This window comes from Rhinopithecus roxellana, chromosome 15 (assembly GCF_007565055.1).
Source record: "Rhinopithecus roxellana isolate Shanxi Qingling chromosome 15, ASM756505v1, whole genome shotgun sequence".
In the NCBI taxonomy this organism is placed as follows: Eukaryota; Metazoa; Chordata; class Mammalia; order Primates; family Cercopithecidae; genus Rhinopithecus; species Rhinopithecus roxellana.
Window position 1 is genome coordinate 124,719,043 of NC_044563.1, and position 24,383 is coordinate 124,743,425.

General features: G+C 38.4%; 2 protein-coding genes across 6 annotated transcripts in view; one reads left to right on the forward strand and one right to left on the reverse strand.

The window, feature by feature from the left end:
- The window catches only part of ATM (ATM serine/threonine kinase), a 134,151-nt gene extending 119,723 nt beyond the window's left edge, over window positions 1-14,428 (forward strand). For 3 of the 5 annotated variants that reach the window (XM_030917284.1, XM_030917285.1, XM_030917286.1), the window contains 5 exons: window positions 598-684; window positions 6,273-6,387; window positions 7,440-7,503; window positions 11,644-11,780; window positions 11,885-12,433. In XM_030917284.1, coding sequence (XP_030773144.1) covers window positions 598-684; window positions 6,273-6,387; window positions 7,440-7,503; window positions 11,644-11,780; window positions 11,885-12,068 — 587 coding nt within the window. In that variant the 3' untranslated portion in view covers window positions 12,069-12,433. Of the gene's footprint in view, window positions 1-597; window positions 685-6,272; window positions 6,388-7,439; window positions 7,504-11,643; window positions 11,781-11,884 lie in introns of all 5 variants that reach the window. The other 2 variants (XM_030917282.1, XM_030917283.1) reach the window with 1 other exon arrangement.
- C15H11orf65 (chromosome 15 C11orf65 homolog) overlaps window positions 1-24,383 on the reverse strand; it is a 136,750-nt gene that overhangs the window by 37,662 nt on the left and 74,705 nt on the right. The window lies entirely within an intron of this gene.

Genomic DNA, 24,383 nt, shown 5'->3' on the forward strand with positions numbered 1-24,383 from the left:
CAGATATCCAGTCATTCTGACTGCCTACCCAATGTTTTTTTTTGTAATGCCATGTGATTTCTCTCCCATCAGATGTCATCATCTGTCTGAAATACAGAAATGCAGTTTTTTGGGGGGATATATACCTGGTGAAATGAAATGAATTAATGGTTAGTTTGTGTTAAATATAATTCATCAAGGAGAAGGTTTCACTGAAGAGTGAAGAGTTTATCCATAGACTTCTTATAAGTATGTTCAATAAAAATTTGAGTACATATAATGCACTGTTTTGGCCCAGGTAAATAATGGGTCTCAACTTTAGCCACAATAATTTCTTAAGTACTAATACTTTAAAATGTGTGCCTATTAGTAAACAGAAATTTTTTTAGCAAATCATCTAGGATTTGTAAAATGCAGTATGCATTAAAATAGCTGGTAAGATTTGAGTTAAACTCAATATGGCCAGTTATGCACATCATTTAAGTAGGCTAAAAATCCTAAACCACTTAAAGATTATACCAAGTCAGTGGTCTTAATTGAAATTATGGCTGTATATTAGAAAGCGATGGAATCAGTTATTTCAGATTGTTCGTTTTTTGTTTTTTGTTTTTTTTCCAGTTGGTTACATACTTGGACTTGGGGATAGACATGTACAGAATATCTTGATAAATGAGCAGTCGGCAGAACTTGTACATATAGATTTGGGTAAGTAATCAAATCTATGTATCTTTATTCTTTTTAATAAATATTTGGTCATCATGGAATGTTGTTTGCCTACCAAGATATTACAAATATAAGAGAGACAGATACATCAAAGCAGTAAATATTGGTGTTTTTTGTTTTCAGCATAAACAGTTGTGCTGGAAGAAACAGTTAACTCTGCCTGGGATACTGAGTGAAACTTAATAGATGAGGTGACGTTTGAGCCTGGTCTTCAAGAAAGAAAGGAAGCATAATTCAGACAGAAGATAAGAGCAGATTCAGAAGAAGGAATCAGGGCTATTCCACTAAAACAAGGAGTAATTTTAAGATGTAGCATGTTGTGGGAGTGGTGAGACATTAAATGTGTCTGGAGTGAAGTATGCTTGTAGTTGAGTCACTTGAGAGAGAGATTGGTACTAGACTGTAAAAAGTCAGGCTGAAGAGTTTCAGCTTCAGTGCGTTAAACCATAGGAAATAAATGAAGGACATAATAATATTTTATTTTCAGAAAGGTAGTTTCAGGAGCACTTTGGGGAGTGGTATTGACAACAGGAAGAAAAATTAAGGGATATAAATAGGTTAGCAGAGAAATGATGAAGATTTTTACTAAAGTTGTGGAAACCAGAAGATTGGATTTGAGGGACATTTTTGTAGTAAACTGTACCAGTGATACTAAATGAGGAAATAGTGGGAGAGTGGGGCTCCCGGATAACTGAAGCTTCTAGCTAAGGAGTATATCAAGTTTTGTAAATAATAAGAAAGTGATGAATTTGGTTTTGCTCATTATTTTGAAGTATTAATGGGATTTATAGGTGGAATGGACAGTTTAATATATAAGAAAGAAAGGAGTGTGAATGTAATGACAAAGATCCAGAATCTTCAGCAAATAGATTTCTGTTGAAGTCGTTGGGCTAGAGGAGGTTCTGATCTTACACATCATCCTCGATAAAGAGACCTAAAGATGAGATCAAAAGGAAAGTGAGCTTTGGAAAGGCTAAGCCAGAAAAAAATTGAGAAGTACTCAAGTCTTGAAAACTAGGAAGTCAGGATCTTGGAAGGCAAGAGGGGAAAATCTTTTATGAAAGAAGTAGTGCTCAATAGTATCTGATACAGAAAGGTCAGAGAGGATGAATGCTGAAAATAGACCTCTGAATTTAACAAGTAATCAATCTTAGAAGCCTTGGAAGTCGCCTTTGGATAGAATAGAGGAAACCATACTGTAAAAAGGCAAGGACTGAATGGAAGTTAAGGATGTGTAGATTAAGAATGTGAAATCTGCCAGGCGCAGATCACAAGATCGGAAGATCAAGACCATCCTGGCCAACATGGTGAAACCCTGTCTCTACTAAAATACAAAAAATTAGCCTGGTGTGGTGGTGGGCGCCTGTAGTCCCAGCTACTTGAGAGGCTGAGGCAGGAGAATTGCTTGAACCTTGGAGGCAGAGGTTGCAGTGAGCCAAGATCAAGCCACTGCACTGCAGCCTGCTGATAGAGCAAGACTCCATCTCAAAAAAAAAAAAAAAAAAAAAAAAAAAGAATGTGGAATATTCCTATAAGAAGTTAAGAAGGGAAGAGAAGGATGGCAGAGAAGTTTGCGGCAGGGATGAGAAACACATTTGGTCCTTGCTTTTTTAAGATAGGAGAGGTGTAAACATGTTAGATATTGAAGATACAGGAGAAAAACAAAAGATAATTGAAATAGCAAGGGATATCATAAAGTACGTAAGTCTGGTAGATTAGAGGCATGTTAGCTTTTCTGCTGAGAGAGGAGGAAAAGTGATGCCAATAGGAAAGTCTTAAGCTGGAGGGGAAGGAGTATGAAGGAATTATATTTGCTATTCTGTTTTCGCTGAGAAATAGAAAGCATGTTCATTTGCTAAGAATTGGAGGGATGGTAACTGGCCTTAAAAGAACAATAAAATTCTAAAATTTACCATGGAAATGAGACCAAGACCTGACTAGAAAGGGATAAATAAATAAGAACTGGCAAGCAATTTAAGGGACACTTTCAATCCTAAATTTGCAGTGGACCCAGTAGGGTTGTTGTATGATTTTCCAGCAGTCCTCAACATCTTTGGAGCTTAAGTTGTAGTTTAAAATGGTAGATGTGGCGGAGGGACAAGGGGACAAACAGATTTGAAGCACTGATGAGAGTAATCAAGCTTATTCTCTACCCATGGGCTGAGTTAGGGAAGGAAGAGGGCTAATAAACTAGAAATCTCAAATTCAGAGACTGTTTAGTAAGAATATGGGGTCGAAGGAGAAGAGGTTTTGATTGGAATGTACAATTTACAATGTCTAAGAAGGTGCAGTCTTAGGAGACTCATTTCTGGAGTGCAACCCATATGAGTGGTTGCTAAGAGAGAATGAAATTGAATTCCATTAGAACAGAGATGGTCGTGGATATTGTATGGTTGTCCCCAGAATGAATTCTAGAGTTGGGACAGAGGAGAAGATTGTGAGCTAGGTCCATGCCAACATTCAGTGAATGTGAGAGAAAACCTTACAGGTTTACATAGTAAACATGAAGATGGGAGGGATTTGTTAGAGCCAGAAGGTGGGGATCTCAACAGGGGAGTGAGACTTTATCTGAGAATGAAAAGGCAGTGGTCTGGAAGATGCAAATTAGAGGTAGGAGTATGCCAACCTGTGTCCATTCAGGTTGTGCTAAAAGCATCTATAAATGAGAAGGGTAAATTGCTACAACCCCTTTGGAATATTGTTTGGCATTATCCACTAAAGCTGACTTTATGTATATCCTGTGACCCATCAATTCCATTCCAACAGAAATGCACACATATGTTTAAAAATGTTTATAGTAGCACTATTCATAATAGCCCCTAACTGGAAACAATCCAGATATCCCTCATAGGTAGAATGGATGAACAAATTGTGTACTTATACTCTCTTTGTATATAATGAGATTGAATGGACAATAGCACACTATAGAAGACTCACAAATGCAATGCTAAGTGAAAGATTCCAACACAAAAGAGTACATATGTATAATTCCATTTGTATAAAATTCAAAGGCAGATAAAATCAATGTACAGCATTAGAAATCAGGATAGTGGTGACCTTTTCAAAGAGGTAGTTAGTGACTGGTAGGAGGGGCTGAAGGGGGGCCTCTGGAATGCTGGTGCGTTCTGTTAATGTGGATTTGTTCACTTTGCAAAAATCTCAGTCACACACACGGGTGATTTGTATACTATTCTGTGTATATCTGTTTGGTTACCTGTTGCTGCATAACAAACCACCCCAGAATTCAGTAGCTTAAAATCACAATTTATTTATTTATTTATTTATTATCTCTCATAGTCTGTTGACTGGGTTTAGCTGGGCAGTTTTCACTTAGGATCTCTCATGCAGATGCAGTTAGCATCTGGGGTTGGAGTTATCTTAAGACTCAGCGGGGCCAGAGTTCATGATGGCTTCTTCACTTACATGTCTGATGCTTCAGCACTCCTATGTGGCCTCTCTGTCCACAATAGTGTCCTGGACCTATTCAGCATCTTGGGGCTCTCAGGGGGAGGAAGTGGAAGTTAAGGGCTAGGCCTGCAGCTTGCACAGTATCACTTCCATCACATTGTGTTAGTCATAGTCATGCCGTAGGGTCCATCCAGGTTCCTCCCTGTTTCTGGGACTCCAGTAACCCTATGTTAGGCCTTCTCACTCTATACTGTTACCTGCTAGTCTATATTTTCCAACCTTTTTTTCCTTTTTTCTGACTCATTCCTTGGTGTCCGTGGACATATCCGGGGAACCTGGACTTTCAGCCCTACTCAGCTACAGCAAACCCTTTCCCTGTTGAGTGTCAGTGGAGGCCAACTGGGGAATCTAGTCTTTTGCCCTTACCTAGCAGTAACAAGGTGGTGACTCCCAAAGGCATCAAAAGCAGAAGTTTAAGGAAGATCCTGAGTCTCATAATAACTAAAAGGTGTAGGCATCGATTGAAAATCATTAGTCATACCAGGAACAAGGAAAGTCTCAACTTTAATGAAAAATGACCACCTGTAGGTGCCAGCACTGAGATGACAATGATGTTTGAATTATCTAAGATTTTAAAGCAGCCATCATAAAAACGCTTGAAGGAGCAATTACAAACATGCTTGAAACAAATGAAAATATAGTAAGTCTCAGCACAGAAATAATTAGTCTCAGTATAGAAATAGATATAAAGGAGAACCAGATGGAAATTTTAGAATAGAAAAATATAGTAAATAAAATAAATTTCAACTGCAGAATGAGGAGACAGAAGAAGTGATCAGTGAACAGAAGACAGAGCAGTATAAATTACTCAAGCTGAGCAACAGAGGAAGAAAATTAAGAGGAAATCTTTAGCATCTAGGGCAAATCAGAGTTCCTAGACTCGATACTAGAAGAACAATCTTTAAGAACTCGCAAAACTTAACAAAATCTACTCATAAAATGGCCATGTACTACAAATGTATATAGCAGCTTTATTCATAATAGCCAAGAACCGGAAAAATCCAGATGTCCTACAGTGGGCAGATGCTTAAACAAACTGTTACATCCATGCCCTGAAATACTACTCAGCAATGAAAAGAAACAGAACTATTGATAACAATTTGGATGAATCTCCAGAGAATTAGGCAGAGTGTGAAAAGCTATTCCCAAAAGGTTACATACTGTATGATTATTCCACTTGCATTTGTATAACATACTTGAAATGACAAAATTGTAAAAATGGAGAACAGATTAGTGGTTGCTAGAAAAATAGGGGGTTAGGGGGCTGGGTGATAGGCTATGGGAAGGAAATAGGTGTGGCCATAAAGGGCAGTATGAAGGATCCTTATGACAGGAATATTGTGTATCTTGACTTCATTGATGTCAGTAGTAGTATAGTTTTGCAGGATATTACAGTTGGGGTGAAACGGGTAAAAGGCATATGGGATGATCTTTCCTGTATGATTTCTTGTAACTCCAAGTGAACATATAATTATAAAGTCTCATTTTTTTTTTTTTTTTTTTGAGATAGAATTTCACTCTTGTTGCCCAGGCTGGAGTGCAATGGCACGATCTCAGCTCACTGTATCCTCCACCTCCCAGGTTCAAGTGATTCTCTTGTATCAGCCTCCCGAGTAACTGGGATTACAGGCGCCTACCACCACGCCCAGCTAATTTTTGTATTTTTAGTAGAGACATGGTTTCACCATGTTGGCCAGGTTGGTCTCTTAACTCCTGACCTCAGGTGATCAGGCCTTCTCGGCCTCTCAAGGTGCTGGGATTACAGGTGTGAGCCACGGCGCCCAGCCTAAAAATTTTTTAAACATAAATATGTCGTCTCCATTTTAAATTATACCAGTAGTTACTTCATTTTTAAAAATCACCCTTTAACCTAGATTTCTCTAGTTACATCAAGAAGAAGTTATGTTATTTGGATTTGAGGTGGATCTCATAGAGATGATGATGAGGAAGGCAGCCAGAGTAGAAATAAACTATTGTATGTACTAGTATTCATAGAATATAGGTAACAAATGGTTTGTTGCCTTTGTAAAGTTCACATTCTAACTGGAAAGAAAGTAAATTAGCTGCCAAACCTCCTAACCTCACTGTATTCTTTACTTTAGGTGTTGCTTTTGAACAGGGCAAAATCCTTCCTACTCCTGAGACAGTTCCTTTTAGACTCACCAGAGATATTGTGGATGGCATGGGCATTACTGGTGTTGAAGGTGTCTTCAGAAGGTAAGTGATACAAAGTAAAGGAGGGAAATAATTTTTGATGTCAAAATTACATGGGCTGGGCATGGTTCTTTGCACCTGTAATCCCAGCTACTCAGGAGGCTGAAGTGGGAGGATTGTTTGAGCCCAGGAGTTTGAGTCCAGCCTAGGCAATAGAGAGAGACCCAGTCTCTAAAAAAAAATTTGTGTGTGTGTGTGTGTATACACATATATATACACACATGGGTTAGAGATTTGTACAGATTATAGAATTTAATGCTGGAATCATAGCCCAGTGCTTTACCAATACTAAGGAAAAGACCCTGGGTAAAAGCAATAATAGTTCCCCCTCCTTCTACCCCACCTGGGAGCTAAGCCCATGTAACATACATACTGTTATTCCAAACCTCCTCTGGAAGCATCCCACCTTTAACACCTCTGTCCTGGCTGACTCCTTTTTAGTGATCAGAACTACTATTGGGTGTTCATCACTGGGGATATAGAAGAGACTACATTTTTATTTATAGGAGCTTGTGTTCCAGTGTAACATTGTGCTACAAAAAAAGCTTTGCAGTTCCTTGTAGTTTTCTCAGCATAGGTCTGTGTACTCAGATTGGGGCAGATTGAAGTCAGTGTAAACTAATAATTGCCACAATAATCAAAGACTGAGAGCTGAGCACAGAGGTGCATGACTGTAATCCCAGCTACTTGGGACGCTGAGGCAGGAGGATGACTTGGCCCCAGGAGTTTGAGACCAGCCAGGGCAATGTAGCAAGATCCCGTTGCAAAAAAAAAAGAAAAGAAAAGAAAATCAAAGACGGAAATAAATCTTTCATAGTAATGTTGTGTTATTCTTATAAATGCCAAGCTTGCAGAAATAGTCAAATACATACTTGTATTCATTTCAGATATCTAATGAAAGCCCACTCTGCCAGGTATTCTGCTATTTTGAGATACAAATTTGTAGAGTATTAACAAGCATAGGCTCAGCATACTACACGAGAGTATACAGATAAAGATATGTTGAAAACATTGGTGTGTAACAAAATCTGTATTTATAATGTGTTTGACTCTAGATGCTGTGAGAAAACCATGGAAGTGATGAGAAACTCTCAGGAAACTCTGTTAACCATTGTAGAGGTAAAGTATTTTATAAGGAGACCTTTTTTTTTTTTTTTTTTTTTTAACCAGGTAGACTGTACCTCATCGGGAAGTCACTGATGTGAAGAACACTGCTTCATTATAACATAGGGGGATGTGGCTGGGCAGCAGAAGGGAGGAGATTGCGCACTTAGCCTTTTCACACATCCAAAAATACTGGTTTAGAAATGCCTTCAGCCCCCTCGAGCTGCTTGGAATGTTATAGCATTGTAAGTTAAGTAGTCTCTAGTTTTCAATTCGTAAATCAACTCTTTGACATTTAGATATTCCATGTGGTGGTATTATTTTCAGAATGGTTTCCATTAGGGCTTAAGGGAAATCGGTATCTCCTTTTTCCCTGCCCAGGTTCAGAACTAATTAGTCAGACAAATGGAGATAAAATTGTCAGCATCATTACTAGAGGAACATGGGTTAGGAATGAGGGCCAAACTAGTTTACTGCTGGTGCTACCTCAGTACCTCTCTGCTGTCTTAACCTTGGGACTCTCAGGAACCTGTATAGGGTTTGGGCCTGCAGAGCAAACATATGTAATCAGGATCACTGCCTTGTCTTGATCCAGGGCAGAAAAAAAGGAAGTCAGACAAATTTCAGTGTCTGTGCTGTTAGTACCTATGCCAGTCATTCACCAACCTGGTAAGGGTATGTGAGACAAGAAATCAGGAGTGTGGCCTCCCCAGGGAAACATGGCAGGTAGAGTGCAGCATGGGCTTGCCTCTTCCACTCCTCAGCTTTTCTTCCTTTAACCTGATAATGTTGGACTGGCTGCATGTTAGTATTACTTGTACTGCTTTTAAAAGACATTGATGCTGATCAAATCCAAACCAGGTTTCTAGGGATGGGGCAGGAATATATGTATTTTTAAAAACCTCTCCTACTGTACAACTAGGATATGAAAACTGTTTTAGTTCATTGGCATTAACCATTAAGCCTGTGGTCAATAAGGGTGGGGCTTTATCCCTTGGAAGACCACAGGGTGGTCCTGTGTGCATCTTTATGAACCGAAGCATCTTTATAGATCTCCTTTGGACCACAGATGGTAATACAGATTTTGCTACAAAGAGTTTGCTGAAATAGGTCCCAGTAATATGTTGGTAAAATTAAATCCAAGGCTGTGCTATTCCCAAGGTTAAAAATATATTCTTTTTTCTTTCACCCATTTCAAATTCTGTTCATACATGTTGTCATTTGTTACAGTTTGCCATTGGTTCTGCAGTAAGAATAAATGATACAGAAAATAAGCATGATGTGTAACATTTTAAAAAAAGAATACATGATAACATGGATGCCTCAATAATGTCGAAATTAAACTCTAAAGTTATATTATCTTGCACTTGGTCATGTAAGAAAAAGAAGCCCAGGCCAGGTGCGGTGGCTCACGCCTGTAATCCCGGCATTTTGAGAGGCCGAGGGGGGTGGATCACCTGAGGTTAGGAGTTCGAGACCAGTTTGGCCAACATGGTGAAACCCCATCTCTAATAAAAATACAAAAATTAGCTGGGTGTGGTGGCAGGCAGCTGTAATCCCAACTTCTCAGGAGGCTGAGGCAGGAGAATCGCTTGAACCCAGGAGGCGGAGGTTATAGTGAGCCAAAATCGTGCCATTGCCCTCCAACCTGGGCGACAAGAGCAAGACTGTCTTTAAAAAAAAAAAAAACAAATTTAAAAAAAAACTCCAAACTTTTCAAATTAAAGAGTCAAAGCAGCTTAACATATTCTTTAGTATTTTACTCTACCTAGTCTCAGTCAGAAGGGATTTTTATGCTAAGGTGGAGTTGGGAGTTTCTTCCAGTAGTTTTATCCTACCTAACATTCACCAGAAGACGGTAGTTCTTTTAGGGCCTCAAAAATCTTACTAGTTTAATGCCAAACTGCTTATGGACTTCATTTTTTAGAGTGGTAGGAGATCAAATTAGAGAAGTGACAGTGGCCAGATTCTTTGCCATTGTAAGGACTTTGGATTTCCTGAGTCAGGGTTTTGAGTCTGAAAAGTGATTTGCATCTCCACCTACAATAACTCTCACCTTTAAACACACCCTCCAATGCTTTGTGTATTTTTACACTCATCTACCTGATCTTCCCTCCGTAAATCTGTCTGAATTTCCCAAAATCATTTGGTGTGATTATCCCAATCTTCAATAATAACTTCCCCAGTGATCTTAACACAGTAAGACCACTTTCTGCCTTCAGCTTTAGGAGGGTGCTTCTCAATAGCATCCAGGTTCCCAGTCCTCTGGGACATCATTTCTCTCCTCTTGGATTCTTTTCTTCTCTTAGATTTCATTGAGACACAGTCATTATTTCTGATCTGATCTCCCTGCTTCCTAAGCCCCTTCTTCAGAGCACTTTGACCTGGGTGTATTTCCCTTTTCCTCTCAGTGTATTTGTCTCTCCTGGCCTTCAAGATTTCATTTTCTTCCCAATGGACCATTCTGTCCTCTAAAGATTTTATATGTCCTGCTAAGGAAATATCTCTCTCCCTCTAGCTCAATGATGCTTAGCCAAGAGCAATTTTGTCCCCAAGAGGACAGTTGGCAATGTCTGGAGGCATTTTTGGTTGTCACAATTGGGGATGGGAGATGAGGACAGTATTGGCATCTACTGGGTAGAGGCCAGGGATGCTGGTGAACACCCCAGAATGTACAAGTTAGCCCCCACAGCAAAGAAATATCCCATCCAAAATGACAGTAGTGCTGAGAGTGAGAAACCCTGCTCTAGCTTAATCAGTCTCTATTGACTTTACTGTTTCCAACCACTTCTGTCTTGTCAGACTGAAGCATAATTTTTTACTTATTCCAGTTCCTCCTTAATTCTAATATTTCCAAGTGTGACTCGTGACACAAGCCCTTGGTTTTGAAGTAATTTGGATTTTTCTTCTACTTCAACCCAAGAAAACCATCTAGTCTATATTAGAGGCCTTCATTCCTTTTCATTAGTTCATTAATAAAATATACTAATATTTTCCTTTTGTGGGTGAAACTGGTTTGGATCTCTGAAATCTAAAGCCATGTCAATGCCCAACTTGAAGTCACATAGAAACCCTTGAACTTACGAACAAGCTACATGTAATCAAGCCCAGTTTCTCCACAGTATTTAATGGTCCTGGAGGACACTCAAAACAGCATTAAAAAATAGAGAGATTTTGGTTCTGCTAATATAGTACATGTCCTGAAACTAAATCTGCTAAAGACATTTTATAGTCCCAACCTGCAGATTTACTGAGAAACTGTGTACAGGCAGCAGCAAAAAAGTGTTCCAACCTTGTAATACTGGAATGCCCTATAGAATCATTCTTCGTATTGTCTCCACTTACTACTAAGATTTGTAAGCGTTTGCCAAAGCCTATTTTTTTTAAGTTCTGTGTTTATAAATACCAGAGCAGTTAGCTGTTCTGAACTGCCAATATCAGATTCCTCATGACCTCACTTTCTAAAATTTAAGACCTAAAGCCACTTGCTCTAGCCATGTCAGTTGTTTTGGTATCCTAATTCTACACCTAATACATATCTCAAGATTCCAAACACAGCACCAAACCTTGGGTTTTCAGGAGGTTTCAATAAATTATACCTTTCTGGATCCACCCAGATTTAGAACTGAGAGAAAAAGAGCCATAGGAATAGAGTAGAGATCAGAATTTCAGGTTTGTTACTGATAAAACTATTGGAGAAGATGGCTTAGGAGTGAGGTCCAAATAGGCTTGCTCATGCTCTGCAGTCCCCACAACCCAATCTATATCTTGAGACAGCCTGGCTGAGGAAGAATTGGGCCCTACAAAGCAAATACCCTAACCCAGGGTTAAGAGTAGAGAGAGAAGGAAAGAAAGTGACTAATGCTTATCTCCTTTTAATAGATTAGTTCCATCCAGTTGGGAAACATGGGTCAGGGGATGTCACCCCTAACCATGGAAGAAGAATGAATTCAGGGTTGAATGAGAAGCTTGGAGCATTATGCTAGGATAGTTTCCTCCACAAGGAAACATGAAGCGTGTATGATGTTTGTTCCCCTCCCCCATCATCTACCACGTGACTGGCCTCTGTTATTTGTATGATACTGGTTCCACTGTTTCTAAGTATGTGATTAAAATGTACATTGTTCTTTTAATACATATGTTCTTTCTGTTTAGGTCCTTCTGTATGATCCACTCTTTGACTGGACCATGAATCCTTTGAAAGCTTTGTATTTACAGCAGAGGCCAGAAGATGAAACTGAGCTTCACCCTACTCTGAATGCAGATGACCAAGAATGCAAACGAAATCTCAGGTGAGCAGTATTTTAAGAAGGTCCTGTCAGTTGTTCAGATTTTCTTATTCCCAAGGCCTTTTAAACTGTTCACCTCACTGAAACCTTTGTGTTTTTGTCCTTAGTGATATTGACCAGAGTTTCAACAAAGTAGCTGAACGTGTCTTAATGAGACTACAAGAGAAACTGAAAGGAGTGGAAGAAGGCACTGTGCTCAGTGTTGGTGGACAAGTGAATCTGCTCATACAGCAGGCCATGGACCCCAAAAATCTCAGCCGACTTTTCCCAGGATGGAAAGCTTGGGTGTGATCTTCAGCATATGATTACCCTTGCATTCAGCCTTTAGAAATTATATTTTAGCCTTTATTTTTAACCTGCCAACATACTTTAAGTAGGGATTCATATTTAACTAAGAACTATTGTGGGTTTTTTTTTAATATTGGTTTTAATACTTGATTTAATCACCACTCAAAAATGTTTTGATGGTCTTAAGAAACATCTCTGCTCTCACTCTTTAGAAATAATGGTTATTCGGGCTGGATACAGCAGCTCACGCCTGTAATCCCGGCACTTCGGGAGGCTGAGGTGGGCGGATCACAAGGTCGGGAGTTTGAGACCAGCCTGGCCAAGACACTAGCTTGGCCAGTATGGTGAAACCTCGTCTCTACTAAAAATACAAAAATTAGCCAGGCATGGTGGTGGGCACCTGTAATCCCAGCTACTCGAAAGGCTGAGGCCGGAGAATCTCTTGAACCTGGGAGGTGGAGGTTGCTGTGAGCCAAAATCATGCCATTGCACTCTAGCCTGGGTGACAAGAGCAAAACTCCGTCTCAAGAAAAAAAAAAAAACAGAAATGTATTTGGATTTTTCCTAGTAAGATCACTGTGTTACTAAATAATGAAGCTGTTACGGAGAACAAATTTCAAAGACACAGTTAGTGTAGTTACTATTTTTTAAAGTGTGTATTGAAACTTCTCATTCTATTCTCTTTATCTTTTAAGCCCTTCTGTATTGTCCATATATGTTATCTTTCTGTGATACCTTCATATATTGCCTTCTAGTTCATGAATTCTCTTGTCAGCTGTATATAATCTCTTTTACCCTATCCCTTGGGCTTCTTTCAGAAATTGGCTTTCATTTCTAATTATGCATCATTTTTTCAGATCTCTGTTTCTTGATGTCATTTTTTAATGTTTTCTTTTTATGTCACTAATTATTTTAAATGTCTGTACTTGATAGTCACGCTAATAGTTCTATTAAATTTAGTTCCTGCTGTTTATATCTGTTGATTTTTGTATTTGATAGACTTTATCCATTTTTGTCTTTGTGAAAATTGAGTTTATTTTCAGCAAGGCTTTATCTATGGGAATCGTGAGTCTCTGTTTATGTCACATTCCCGGGGCTGTTGCTGACACAGCCCATTCTTATTTTTAATTTCTTGGCTTTAGGGTTTCCACACCTGAAGTGTAGTATAACTTACTGATAGGAGATTTCTCCGGCCAAGGCAGACATACTTCCTCCTCATCTCCCTGTGCTAGTGGGCAGAATATTTGATTGATGCCTTTTTCACTGAGAGTATAAGCTTCCATGTGTCTCACCTTTATGTTAGGGGTGGAAGGAGGTACATTTAATTCCCACTGCCTGCCTTTGGCAAGTCCTGGGTTCTTCATTATTTAGTAACACAGTGATCTTACTAGGAAAAATCCAAATACATTTCTGTTTTTTTTTTTCTTGAGACGGAGTTTTGCTCTTGTCACCCAGGCTAGAGTGCAATGGCATGATTTTGGCTTATAGCAACCTCCACCTCCCAGGTTCAAGAGATTCTCCGGCCTCAGCCTTTCGAGTAGCTGGGATTACAGGTGCCCACCACCATGCCGGGCAAGCTGGAACACTTTCTGCAAATGACTTAGAAAACTGCCAAGGACAAAAGAGGAGTAGTTAGATTTTGAAAATATTAATCATAGAATATTTGTTGTATGCTAAGTCACTGACACATATTATATGCAGCATCTCTGATCTTTGCCTTGCAAGATTAGTGAAATCCCAATTTACTGCTGCAGAAATCAAAATTTGGAGAAATAAGTTGTCCAAGGCAAGAAGATAGTAAATTATAAGTACAAGTGTAATATGGACAATATCTAACATGAAAAGATTTCAGGTGAAAAGAACCTGGGGTTTGCCAGTCAGTTGCTCAAAAGGTCAATGAAAACCAAATAGTGAAGCTATTAAGAGAAGCTAATAAATTATAGACTGCTTGAACAGTTGTGTCCAGATTAAGGGAGATAATAGCCCTCCCACCCTACTTTGTGCAGGTCATACCTCCCCAAAGTGTCTACCTAATCAGTAGGTTCACAAAAAACTCTTGGTCATTATAGTATATGCCTAAAATGTATGCACTTAGGAATGTTAAAAATTTAAATATGGTCCAAAGCAAATAAAAGCAAAGAGGAAAAACTTTGGACATCTTAAAGACTAGAATAGTCTTTTAAAAAGTAGAAAGCCAGTATGTTGATTTGAAATATAGAGATGTGTCCCAATTTCAAGTATTTTAATTGCACCTTAATGAAATCTATTTTCTATAGATTTATTTTAGTACTATTGATTGTATTACTTGACTGTTACCTGAATCTATTATAAAGTGTTTTTGAATAAATAATTCTAAAAGCATATACTAAGACTCATTCACTTTATTCAAATATTTGTGTGTTCTGTATGCCAGGCATGGGACTCGTTCCTAAGGAGAAAGCAGTGAGCAAGGCAGGCATAATCTGCCTATATAAAGCTCCCAATCTGAGGAGGATAGGCAACTGACGATGCAGTGTGATCCAGGGAGCCTACCGCACAGCCAGTCTGATAATGTTGCATCTCAGTCTAAGTATCCTAGTAGTGTTTCTTAATCGCCTCCTGACAAAAAGGCAAATATCAATGTTCTTTCTTTGGGCCTAGAAAGTGATCTAGTTGACATTTCTAGCCTAAAAGATCTGTACTAGAATATGACAAGTGCAAAGATCCTGGTATCCTAAATGCAAAGTTTTTTACTTGTTTATCATATTTTTAAAATAAATTCAGTCCTCTTCAGAGTTTTAGGCTCTTTTGCCTAGATTTTAACAAACTGAATTTTGCATGAATATAGTGGAGTCAGTTTCCACAAAGATTATAACGACTCAGAATTTGTTAAGTAAGGAGATCTCATAATAGACATTTATCCTCTGAAAAATCCCTTTGCCATTAAAAGTACAGCATACATAGTTTTATGTACAACAGTATATAGAAATATATACTTTCATTGTGTATGATCCAAAAGCAGTGGTTCTTAAAACCAGGGGTGATTTTGCTGCCTCACTTGATATTTTCAAAATAAAATAGTTATTTCGATGGGATTCAAATGGTATGTCTCATTTTAATTTGTACCTCACTAATTATTAGGGAGATTAAACTTTTTAGTATATGCTTGTTAGTCAGTATGATTTTCTCTTTGATGAATTGCCTGTACATATTCTTTGCTGATATTTCTACTGATCCTTTGTTGGTTACATAACATCTTAGCTAACATCTTTTCTGATTCTGTGGCTTGTGTCTTCATTCTCTTAATGGAGTTTTTTTGGTTGACAGACATTTTTATTAGTGTTTTCATTTATGGTTAAATCTTTCAGGTAGGGATTTTCCCCCCCGTTCCTAATGTCACTCAGTTAAGTTTTAGTTTTCCTTGCAGAGATCTTGCATAGTTCACTATGTTGATTCGTAAGCACTTTATTTTTTTAATGTTCTTATAAAGGACTTTTTTTTTATAAGTTTTTCCTAATTATTACTGTTAGAATTAAAATTAGTTTTTACATATTGATTTTTCTATCCAGTAACCACAGTAACCTCTTTTAATTCTTTCTAGAAATATATCTGGATTCTTTCGGATTTTTCTATGTATATAATCATATCATCTATGAGTAATGTTTGGATTTTCTATGTATATAATCATATCATCTGTGAGTAATGTTGGAAATGGAATTGTTGGATCATATTCCAATCCCATACTGTTTGCTTTTTATTTTTTTCCTTTACTGGCTAGGACTTCTCTTTAGCACAATCATCCGTAGAATGTTGGGACATTCTGTTCCACGCCTCATGTCAAAGATAAAAATGTTAGTGTTTACCTTTAAATTTACTGTTTGCTGCAGGGTTTGATTTTTGTTTTCTTTAATGTGTATATTTCCCTTATCAGATTAAAGAAGTTCCTTTCTGTCCCTAGGTTGCTGTGAGGTTTTATTACAGATGGTGAATTTTGGCGGTTTATCTGCGTTTACTGATGATGATTATTTTCCTTGAATGTTAATGTAAACTACACTGTTTGATTTTCTAAGGTTAAATCATCTTATACTCCTAGTATAACCTCAGCTGGTCCATTTTATCTATTGCTTTATTTTGTTTGCAGATGTTTTGGTTAGTGTTTCCAAGTGGGATTTCCTTTCCAGCATTTCTTGAGAAATTTTGTTTTTCCAAATTTTGAATCCCAAGAAAAATCAGTAACAAAATCAGGAAAATAGGAAAGATATTATAATTCTCCCGTGAGAATTAAAGCTTAGCAGTCAACATAAGACACATTGCTGATTTGAAGGAATCCAGCGACACAAAGAGCACTGAACACTGAGACACAGTATTAAAGGTTAAGGTCAGTATTCCCATACTGGGACAGAAACATATAGGAGAGAAGTGGTCATGATCTTGCATATAGTTCTTGCCCTGATATAAGTGTGTGTTCATAGCTGGTATACTACTAATGGTGAGTCACTTAAAAAACACACACAGAACAAAATATACCATCTCATTTTTAAGTATACAGTTCATAGCGATACAATGATACAGTGGTTGTTGTGCAACCAACCTCCAGCACTCCTTTAACCTTACAAAACTAAAATTCTATACCCATTCAACAACTCCCCATTCCTCTATTCATCCAGCCTCTAGGAACCACTGTTCTACCTTCTGTCTCTCTGAATTTGACATTCCAGGTACTGTACCTTTTATAAGTAGAATCATGCAATATTTGTCTCTGTGACTAGCTTATTTCACTTAGCATAATGTCCTTAAGGTTCATCTATGTTGTAATACATTGCAGAATTTCCTTCCTTTTTAAGGTTGAATAATATTCCATTGTGTGTGTGTATATACTGTATATATTTTGTTTATCCATTCATCCATCAATGGATACCAGAGTTGTCTCTGCCCTTTGACTATCGTGAATATTGTCACTATTTACATAGGTATACAAATATGTCTTCAGAACTCTTTTTTCTTTATACCCAGAAATGGAATTGTTGGATCATATAGTCATTCTATTTTTAACTTTTTAAGGAACCACCATACTGTTTTTCCACAGTGGCTGAACCATTTTACAACTCCACCATCAGTGCACAAGGATTCCAATTTCTCAACATCCTTATCAATACTTGTTATTTTCTGTTTTTATGTCTGAGTAGCAAATATAATGGGTGTGGGTGACTCTTAAAAGTAGAAGCATTGTATATTTTACACCAATCCTATAAATGGTATTCTAAGAAGTTTTAGAAACAGAAGATATCCTTCAATTGACGGTTTCAAAACCTGATTCTGTGTATTGTTAGCCTTGTTAGGAGATGGTAATGTTAGGTTACTTGAAAACTACCCAAAATGTTCCCTACTGTAGTGTTTGAATATTTGTGTTTGAATATTTAATATAAACTTCTAGTCCTTTGTAAATACTACTAAACCTTATTTATTCATTCATTCATTCATTCATTCATTCCTAGATGGAGTCCCGCTCTGTTGCCCAGGCTGGAGTGCAGCAGCACTGTCTCAGCTCACTGCAACCTCTGCCTCCCAGGTTCAAGTAATTCTCCTGCCTCAGCCTCTGAGTAGCTGGGACTACAGGTGCCCACCACCATGTCCAGCTAATTTTTGTATTTTTCATAGAGACAAGGTTTCACCATGTTGGCCAGGCTGGTCTCAAAACTCCTGACCTCAAGTGATCTGCCCGCCTCAGCACCCCAAAGTGCTGGGATTACAGGTGTGAGCCACTGTGCCTGGCCAGTAATTCTTATTTTTTAAAAAATGTTTTTAGATTTCCATGATTATCAGAGTTGCAAAGGTTTTAAGAGAGAAAAAGGAAATTAGCTGCTTGCCAGATTTATTTTAAATCACTGCAGTGTAAAGCATCATGGACAAGTGGACCTCATAGGCATTTCAAACATGAAAAGGACAAAAACACAGAAAATAATTGTGGTAAGTCAGTGCCATCTACAAAATAATATCAATTCTGCAAAAACTCTTTATAATATTAGAATAACCCATTTTATGAAGCCAGCATACTCATATCAAAACCAGACAGAAAATTACAAGAAAGATGCCAGGATTACACCTGTAATCCCAGCACTTTGGGAGGCCAAGGCAGCAGATCACTTTAAGTCAGGAGTTCAAGACCCGCCTGGCCAACATGGTGGGACCTCATCTCTACCAAAGATTTAAAAATACATATATTAGCCAGGCGTGGTGGTGCATGGCACAAGAATCGCTTGAACCCAGGAGGCAGAAGTTGCAGTGGGCCGAGACGTGCCATTGCACTCCAGCCTGGGTGACAGAGTGAGATTCTGTCTCAAAAAAAAAAAAAAAAAAGAATTACAAGAAAGAAAACTAAAGATCAATATCCTCCATGAACACTTACATAAAATTCCTCACAAAATATTAGCAAATCAATTCTATCAATATAAGAGGTAAATCATGACCAAATGGCATTATTCCAGATTGACTCAATCAATGTAACTAAATAAGCCATATGATCATGCCAGTAGTGCAGAAAAAGCTTGTGAGAAAATTCAATACTTATTCATGATAAAACTCATCAAACTAGGAATAAAAGACATGTGACAAAGGACATCTGTGAAAAACAGCTCACATCATATTTAATGAGGAAAACCTTGGTTATCTCCAAAGATCAGGAATGAGGCAAGGATGCCACTCTTACCACTTCTATTCCACATTGCGCTGGAGTTTCTAGCCATGCAGTAATATAAATAGAAAGCAATAAAAGACATACCGTTTGAAAAGAATTACAGTTATCTTCATTTGCACAAGACAAACATCTATATGTAGAAAATCCTAAAGATTCTGTATTTCTTTAATTCTAGAATTAACAATGTCACATGGTAAATGTCAATATACAAGACATCAACAATATTTCTATATAGCATCAATACCAGTCTGAAGTTGAAATTTTTAAAAAATAGCATCAAAAATATGAAACGATTGGGCATATAAAATATGTGTATTACCCAAGTACAAAAATTAGCCAGGGGTGGTGGTGCATACCTGTAATCCCAGCTACTCAGAAGGCTGAGGCAGGAGAATCGCTTGAACCCGGGAGGTGGAGGTTACAGTGAGCTGAGACTATACCACTGCACTCCAACCTGGGTGACAGAGAGAGACTTCATCTCAATCAATCAACCAATAAAAGAAAAAGAAAAAAAAAAAGAAACACAAGGTGATATTGCCATAAAGACAGACACACAGATTAATGGAGCAGGACAGGGAGTCTAGAAATAGACCAACATAGTGATTACTGATTTTCAGCAAAGTCTTCAAGGTAACAGAGAAAAGATGTCTTTCCAATAAATGGTGCATATCCATATTCAAGAAAATGAATCTCAAACCTTCCCTCACTATATACAATAATTAACTAGAAATGGATCATATATTTAAATGTGAGAGCTAAATTTTGCAGAAGAACTTTATGACCTTGGTTTAGGCAATGATTTCCTAGATAAGACACTAAAAGCAGGAACCGGTGAAGAAAAAATGGTAACTTGGGCATTATTAAAATCTCTTTCTCATCAAAAGACATTGTTAAGAAAATGAAAACACAAGCCACAAACTGGCAAAACAGTATGTGATAAAGGATTTGGTTTTAGAATATATTTTTTAAATCTTTCAACACAAAAATAAGGAGATACACACCTAATTAAAAATTGCCCAAAGATTTGAACAGACACTTTGGTGAAGAAGATATTAAAAATGGCAAGTTAGAAATCCTCATCATCACTAGTCATTGGGGAAATGCAAATTAAAATCACAAGAAGATGTCATTCACTGTTATACATCCTCTAGAAAAGCAAAGTTAAAACATCAGACAATACCAATTTATAAAAACCAAGTGGAGCAACTGAAAGTTATTTACTGCTGGTGGAAATGCAAAATAGTATAGCCACCTTAGAAAGCAGATTATAAAATAAACTGATGCATAGATTGCAAAAATTGTCTCCCATTCTGTAGGTTGCCTGTGCACTCTGATGCTAGTTTCTTTTGCTTTGCAAAAGCTCTTTAGTTTAATTAGATCCCATTTGTCAATTCTGGCTTTTGTTGCAATTGCTTTTGGTGTTTTTGTTATGAAGTCCTTGCCCATGCCTATGTCCTGAATGGTACTGCCTAGGTTTTCTCCTAGGGTGTTTATGGTTTGGGGTTTTACACTTAAGTCTTTTTCTCCCCCCGACCAAGATGGAGTTTCGCTCTTATGCCCAGGCTGGAGTAAAGTGGCAAAATCTCGGCTCACTGCAACCTCCACCCGTCAGGTTCAAGCGATTCTCCTGCCTCAGCCTCGTGAGTAGCTGGGATTAGAGGCCCCCGCCACCATGCCCGGCTAATTTTTGTATTTTTAGTAGAGACAGGCTTTCGCCGTGTTGGCCAGGCTGGTCTTGAACTCCTGACCTCAGGTGATCCACCCACCTCAGCCTCCCAAAGTGCTAGGATTACAGGTATGAGCTACCGTGCCCAGCCACATTTAAGTCTTTAATCCATCTTGAGTTAATTTTTGTGTAAAGTGTGAGGAAAGGGTCCAGTTTCATTTTTCTGCATATGGCTAGCCAGTTTTCCCAGCACCATTTATTTAATAGGGAATCTTTTCCCCATTGCTTTTGTCAGGTTTGTCGAAGATCAGATGGTTGTACATGTGTGGTGTTATTTCTGAGGTCTCTGTTCTGATCCATGGGTCTATATGTCTGTTTTGGTACCAGTACCATGCTGTTTTGGTTACTCTAGCATTGTAGTACAGTTTGAAGTCAGGTAGCATGAGGCCTCCAGCTTCTAATATCCAGAATCTACAAGGAACTTAAATTTACAAGACAAAAACAACCCCATCAAAAAGTGGGCAAAGGATATGAACAGACACTTCTCAAAACAAGACCTTTATGCAGCCAACAAACGTATGAAGAAAAGCTCAACATCACTGATGATTAGAGAAATGTAAATCAAAACCACAATGAGATACCATCTCAGAATGGCGATTATTAAAAAGTCAAGAAACAATAGATGCTGCTGAGGCTGTGGAGAAATAGGAATGCTTTTACACTATTGGTGGGAATGTAAATTAGTTCAACCATGGTGGAAGACAGTGTGGCAATTCCTCAAGAAGCTAGAACCAGAAATACCATTTGACCCAGCAATCCTACTACTGGGTATATACCCAAAGGGATATAAATCGTTCTACTATAAAGACACACACACATTATGTTTATCGCAGCACTATTTACAATAGCTAAGACTTGGAACCAACCCAAATGCCTATCGATGATAAACTGGATAAAGAAAATGTGGCACATATACATCATGGAATACTATGCAGCCATAAAAAAGAACAAGATCGTGTCCTTTACAACGGACATGGATGAAGCTTGAAGCCATCATCCTCAGCAAACTAACACAGGAACAGAAAACTAAACACCACATCTCACTCATAAGTGGGAGGAGAACACGTGGACACAGGGAGGCAAGCAACACACACTGGGGCCACCGGCAGGTGGATGGCAAGGGGAGGGAGAGCAGTAGGACAAATACCTAATGCCGCAGGGTTTAAAACCTAGATGATGGGTTGATAGGTGCAGCAAACCACTATGGCACATGTATACCTATATAACAAAACTGCATGTTTTGCACATGTATCCTGGAACCCAAAGTAAAATACAACAAAGAGTTAAATGTATACTTATTGTTCATCAGAGCAATCCCACTCTCAGGTATTTCCCAAGAGAAATTAAAACATGTCCCCATAAAGACTTGTGCATGAGGCCAGGCATGGTGGCTTACACCTGTAATCCCAGCACTTTGGGAGGCCGAGGTGGGTGGATCAGTTGAGGTCAGGAGTTCGAGACCAGCCTGGCCAACATGTTAAAACCCTGTCTCTACTAAGAATACAAAAATTAGCTGAGCATGAGTTGGGCATGGTAGCTCACACCTGTAATCCCAGCACTTTGGGAGGCCGAGGTGGGTAGATCACCTGAGGTCAGGAGCTCGAGACCAACCTAACCAACATGGAGAAACCCTGTCTTTACTAAAAATACAAAAAAAAAAAAAAAAAAAAAATAGCCAGGCGTGGTGGCAGGTGCCTGTAATCTCAGCTACTTGGAAGGCTGAGGCAGGAGAATTGCTTGAACCCAGGAGGCGGAGGTTGTGGTGAGCCACGATTGCACCATTGCAGTCCAGCCTGGCAACAAGAGCAAAACTCCGTCTGAAAAAAAAAAAAATTAGCTGAGCATGTTGGCAGGTGCCTGTAATGCCAACTCCTTGGGAGTCTGAGGCATGAGAATCGCTTGAGCCCCAGAGTTGCAGTGAGCCGAGACTATGCCACTGCACTCCAGCCAGGGCAACAAAGTGAAACTGTGTCTCAAAAACAAACAAAAACTTGTGTATGAATGTCAATAGCGGCTTTTTTTTAATGGCCCCAACCTGGAAACAATGAAATGTCTATCAGCTGGTGAATGAATAAACATATTGTGATATGGAACACTAGTCATTAAACAAGGAATGAATTACTGATACAACATGGATGAATCTCAAAAGCATTATGCTAAATGAAAGAAGTGGGACAAAAAAATACCACATACTATATGATTTCATTTATATAACATTCTAGAAAAGGCAGAATGTTAGTGATGGAGAGATTAGTGGTTGACAGAGGCTTAAGTTGGAGTGAGTCAGTTAACTACAAAGACGCACAATTTGGAGGTCATGGAAATGTCTTACATATTGTGGAAATCACAGTAATGCATATATTTGTTAAAACTCATCAAGCTGAACACTCAAAATGGGTAAACTGTATGTAAATTTTATCTCAGTAAATCAGATTTTTAAATTAAATCTATTATTAAATAATAGATTTTCTGGCTGATTTGTTTTTATACTTGAGGTATAAACATTGGTCTATTAGGATTATGGACAGTTTTTTAAAGATACAATGTGCTAAGTGTCATGATGGGTAAAAGTACAAGGTGCTTTGGGGAACATAGAGTAATTCAGACTGGAGAGTGTGGTGGACTCTGTTCCTTTGACCCAGCAGTCATCTCCAATCCTTTATTCCTTCCACTGTGGAAACTGAAAGACAGATTTTTGCTTTTCTAGCTTCTTTTAGCCAAGGGTGCCCCTGTGACCCAGTTTTGTTCAACGACGTCTAAGGTGACTTAGGCAGGGGCTTCTAGTAAGGCTTTTGCTTTTCTGATAAAAGGAGAACTTGCTATGGTGCCCCTTTTCTGTCTATCATGGACATGATGTGTGGAGTTTTCATAGCCATCTTGCAACCATAAGAGAACACGCTCAAACACAACAAGCCACATATTAAAGATGGTAGAGCAAAAAGGTAGAAAGAGCCTTGCTATGTGATGGCATCATTAAAGAGCTGAACAAACGTAACTTGTGGAATAGACTATTTGAGGAAAACAGTCCTCTTTGTTTAAATCACTATTAATCAGATTTTTTTGTGTTAATTCCAGCCAAATAAACATGGTCGGCCCTCATATCTGAGGGTTCTGCATTCACAGATTCAACCAACTGCATACAAAAAATATCTGAAACATAAAAAATACCAATATAACAATTAAAATAACAGATTTTTAAGCAATATAGTATAACAACTATTTATATAGCACTTACATTGTATCAGGTATTATAAGTCATCTGGAGATGCCTTAAACTAATATAGGAGGATGTGTATAGGTTATATGTAAACACGACGTTGTCTTATGTAAGGGACTTGAACATCCGCAGATTTTGGTGTCTGTGCGAGCCCGGAACAAATCCCCCGGGGATGCCAACAGACAACCACACTCACCAATATTCCACAGAATATTGGGAAAATGGTATTGGAGGAACTGATGAGGGAGCATTTCAGACAGGGCAATCAGCTGGTGGGAAGACAGAATCGTGCATTTACAAAACTGAAAACTTCAATATGGCTAGGTTATAGGTTATATAGAAAATTATGGAATATTAATAGTATGGGGATGGAAAGTGGAGAAAGGTGAGTCTGGAGAGGTGAAGAGGGGCAAGATCATTGTACTAGTCTGTTCTCTCATTGCTTATAAAGAACTACCTGAGACTGGGTAATCTATAAAGAAAAGAGATTTAATTGGGTCTGGTTCCACAGGCTGCACAGGAAGCATGGCTGAGGTGGCCTCAGGAAACTTACAATCATGACAGAAGGTGAAGGAGAAACAGGCAAGTCCTACATGGCTGGAGCAGGAGGAAGAGGGCAAAGGAGGCACGCTACACACTTTTAAACAACCAGATCTCGTGAGAACTCACTATCATGAAAACAGGAAGGGGGAAACCCACCCC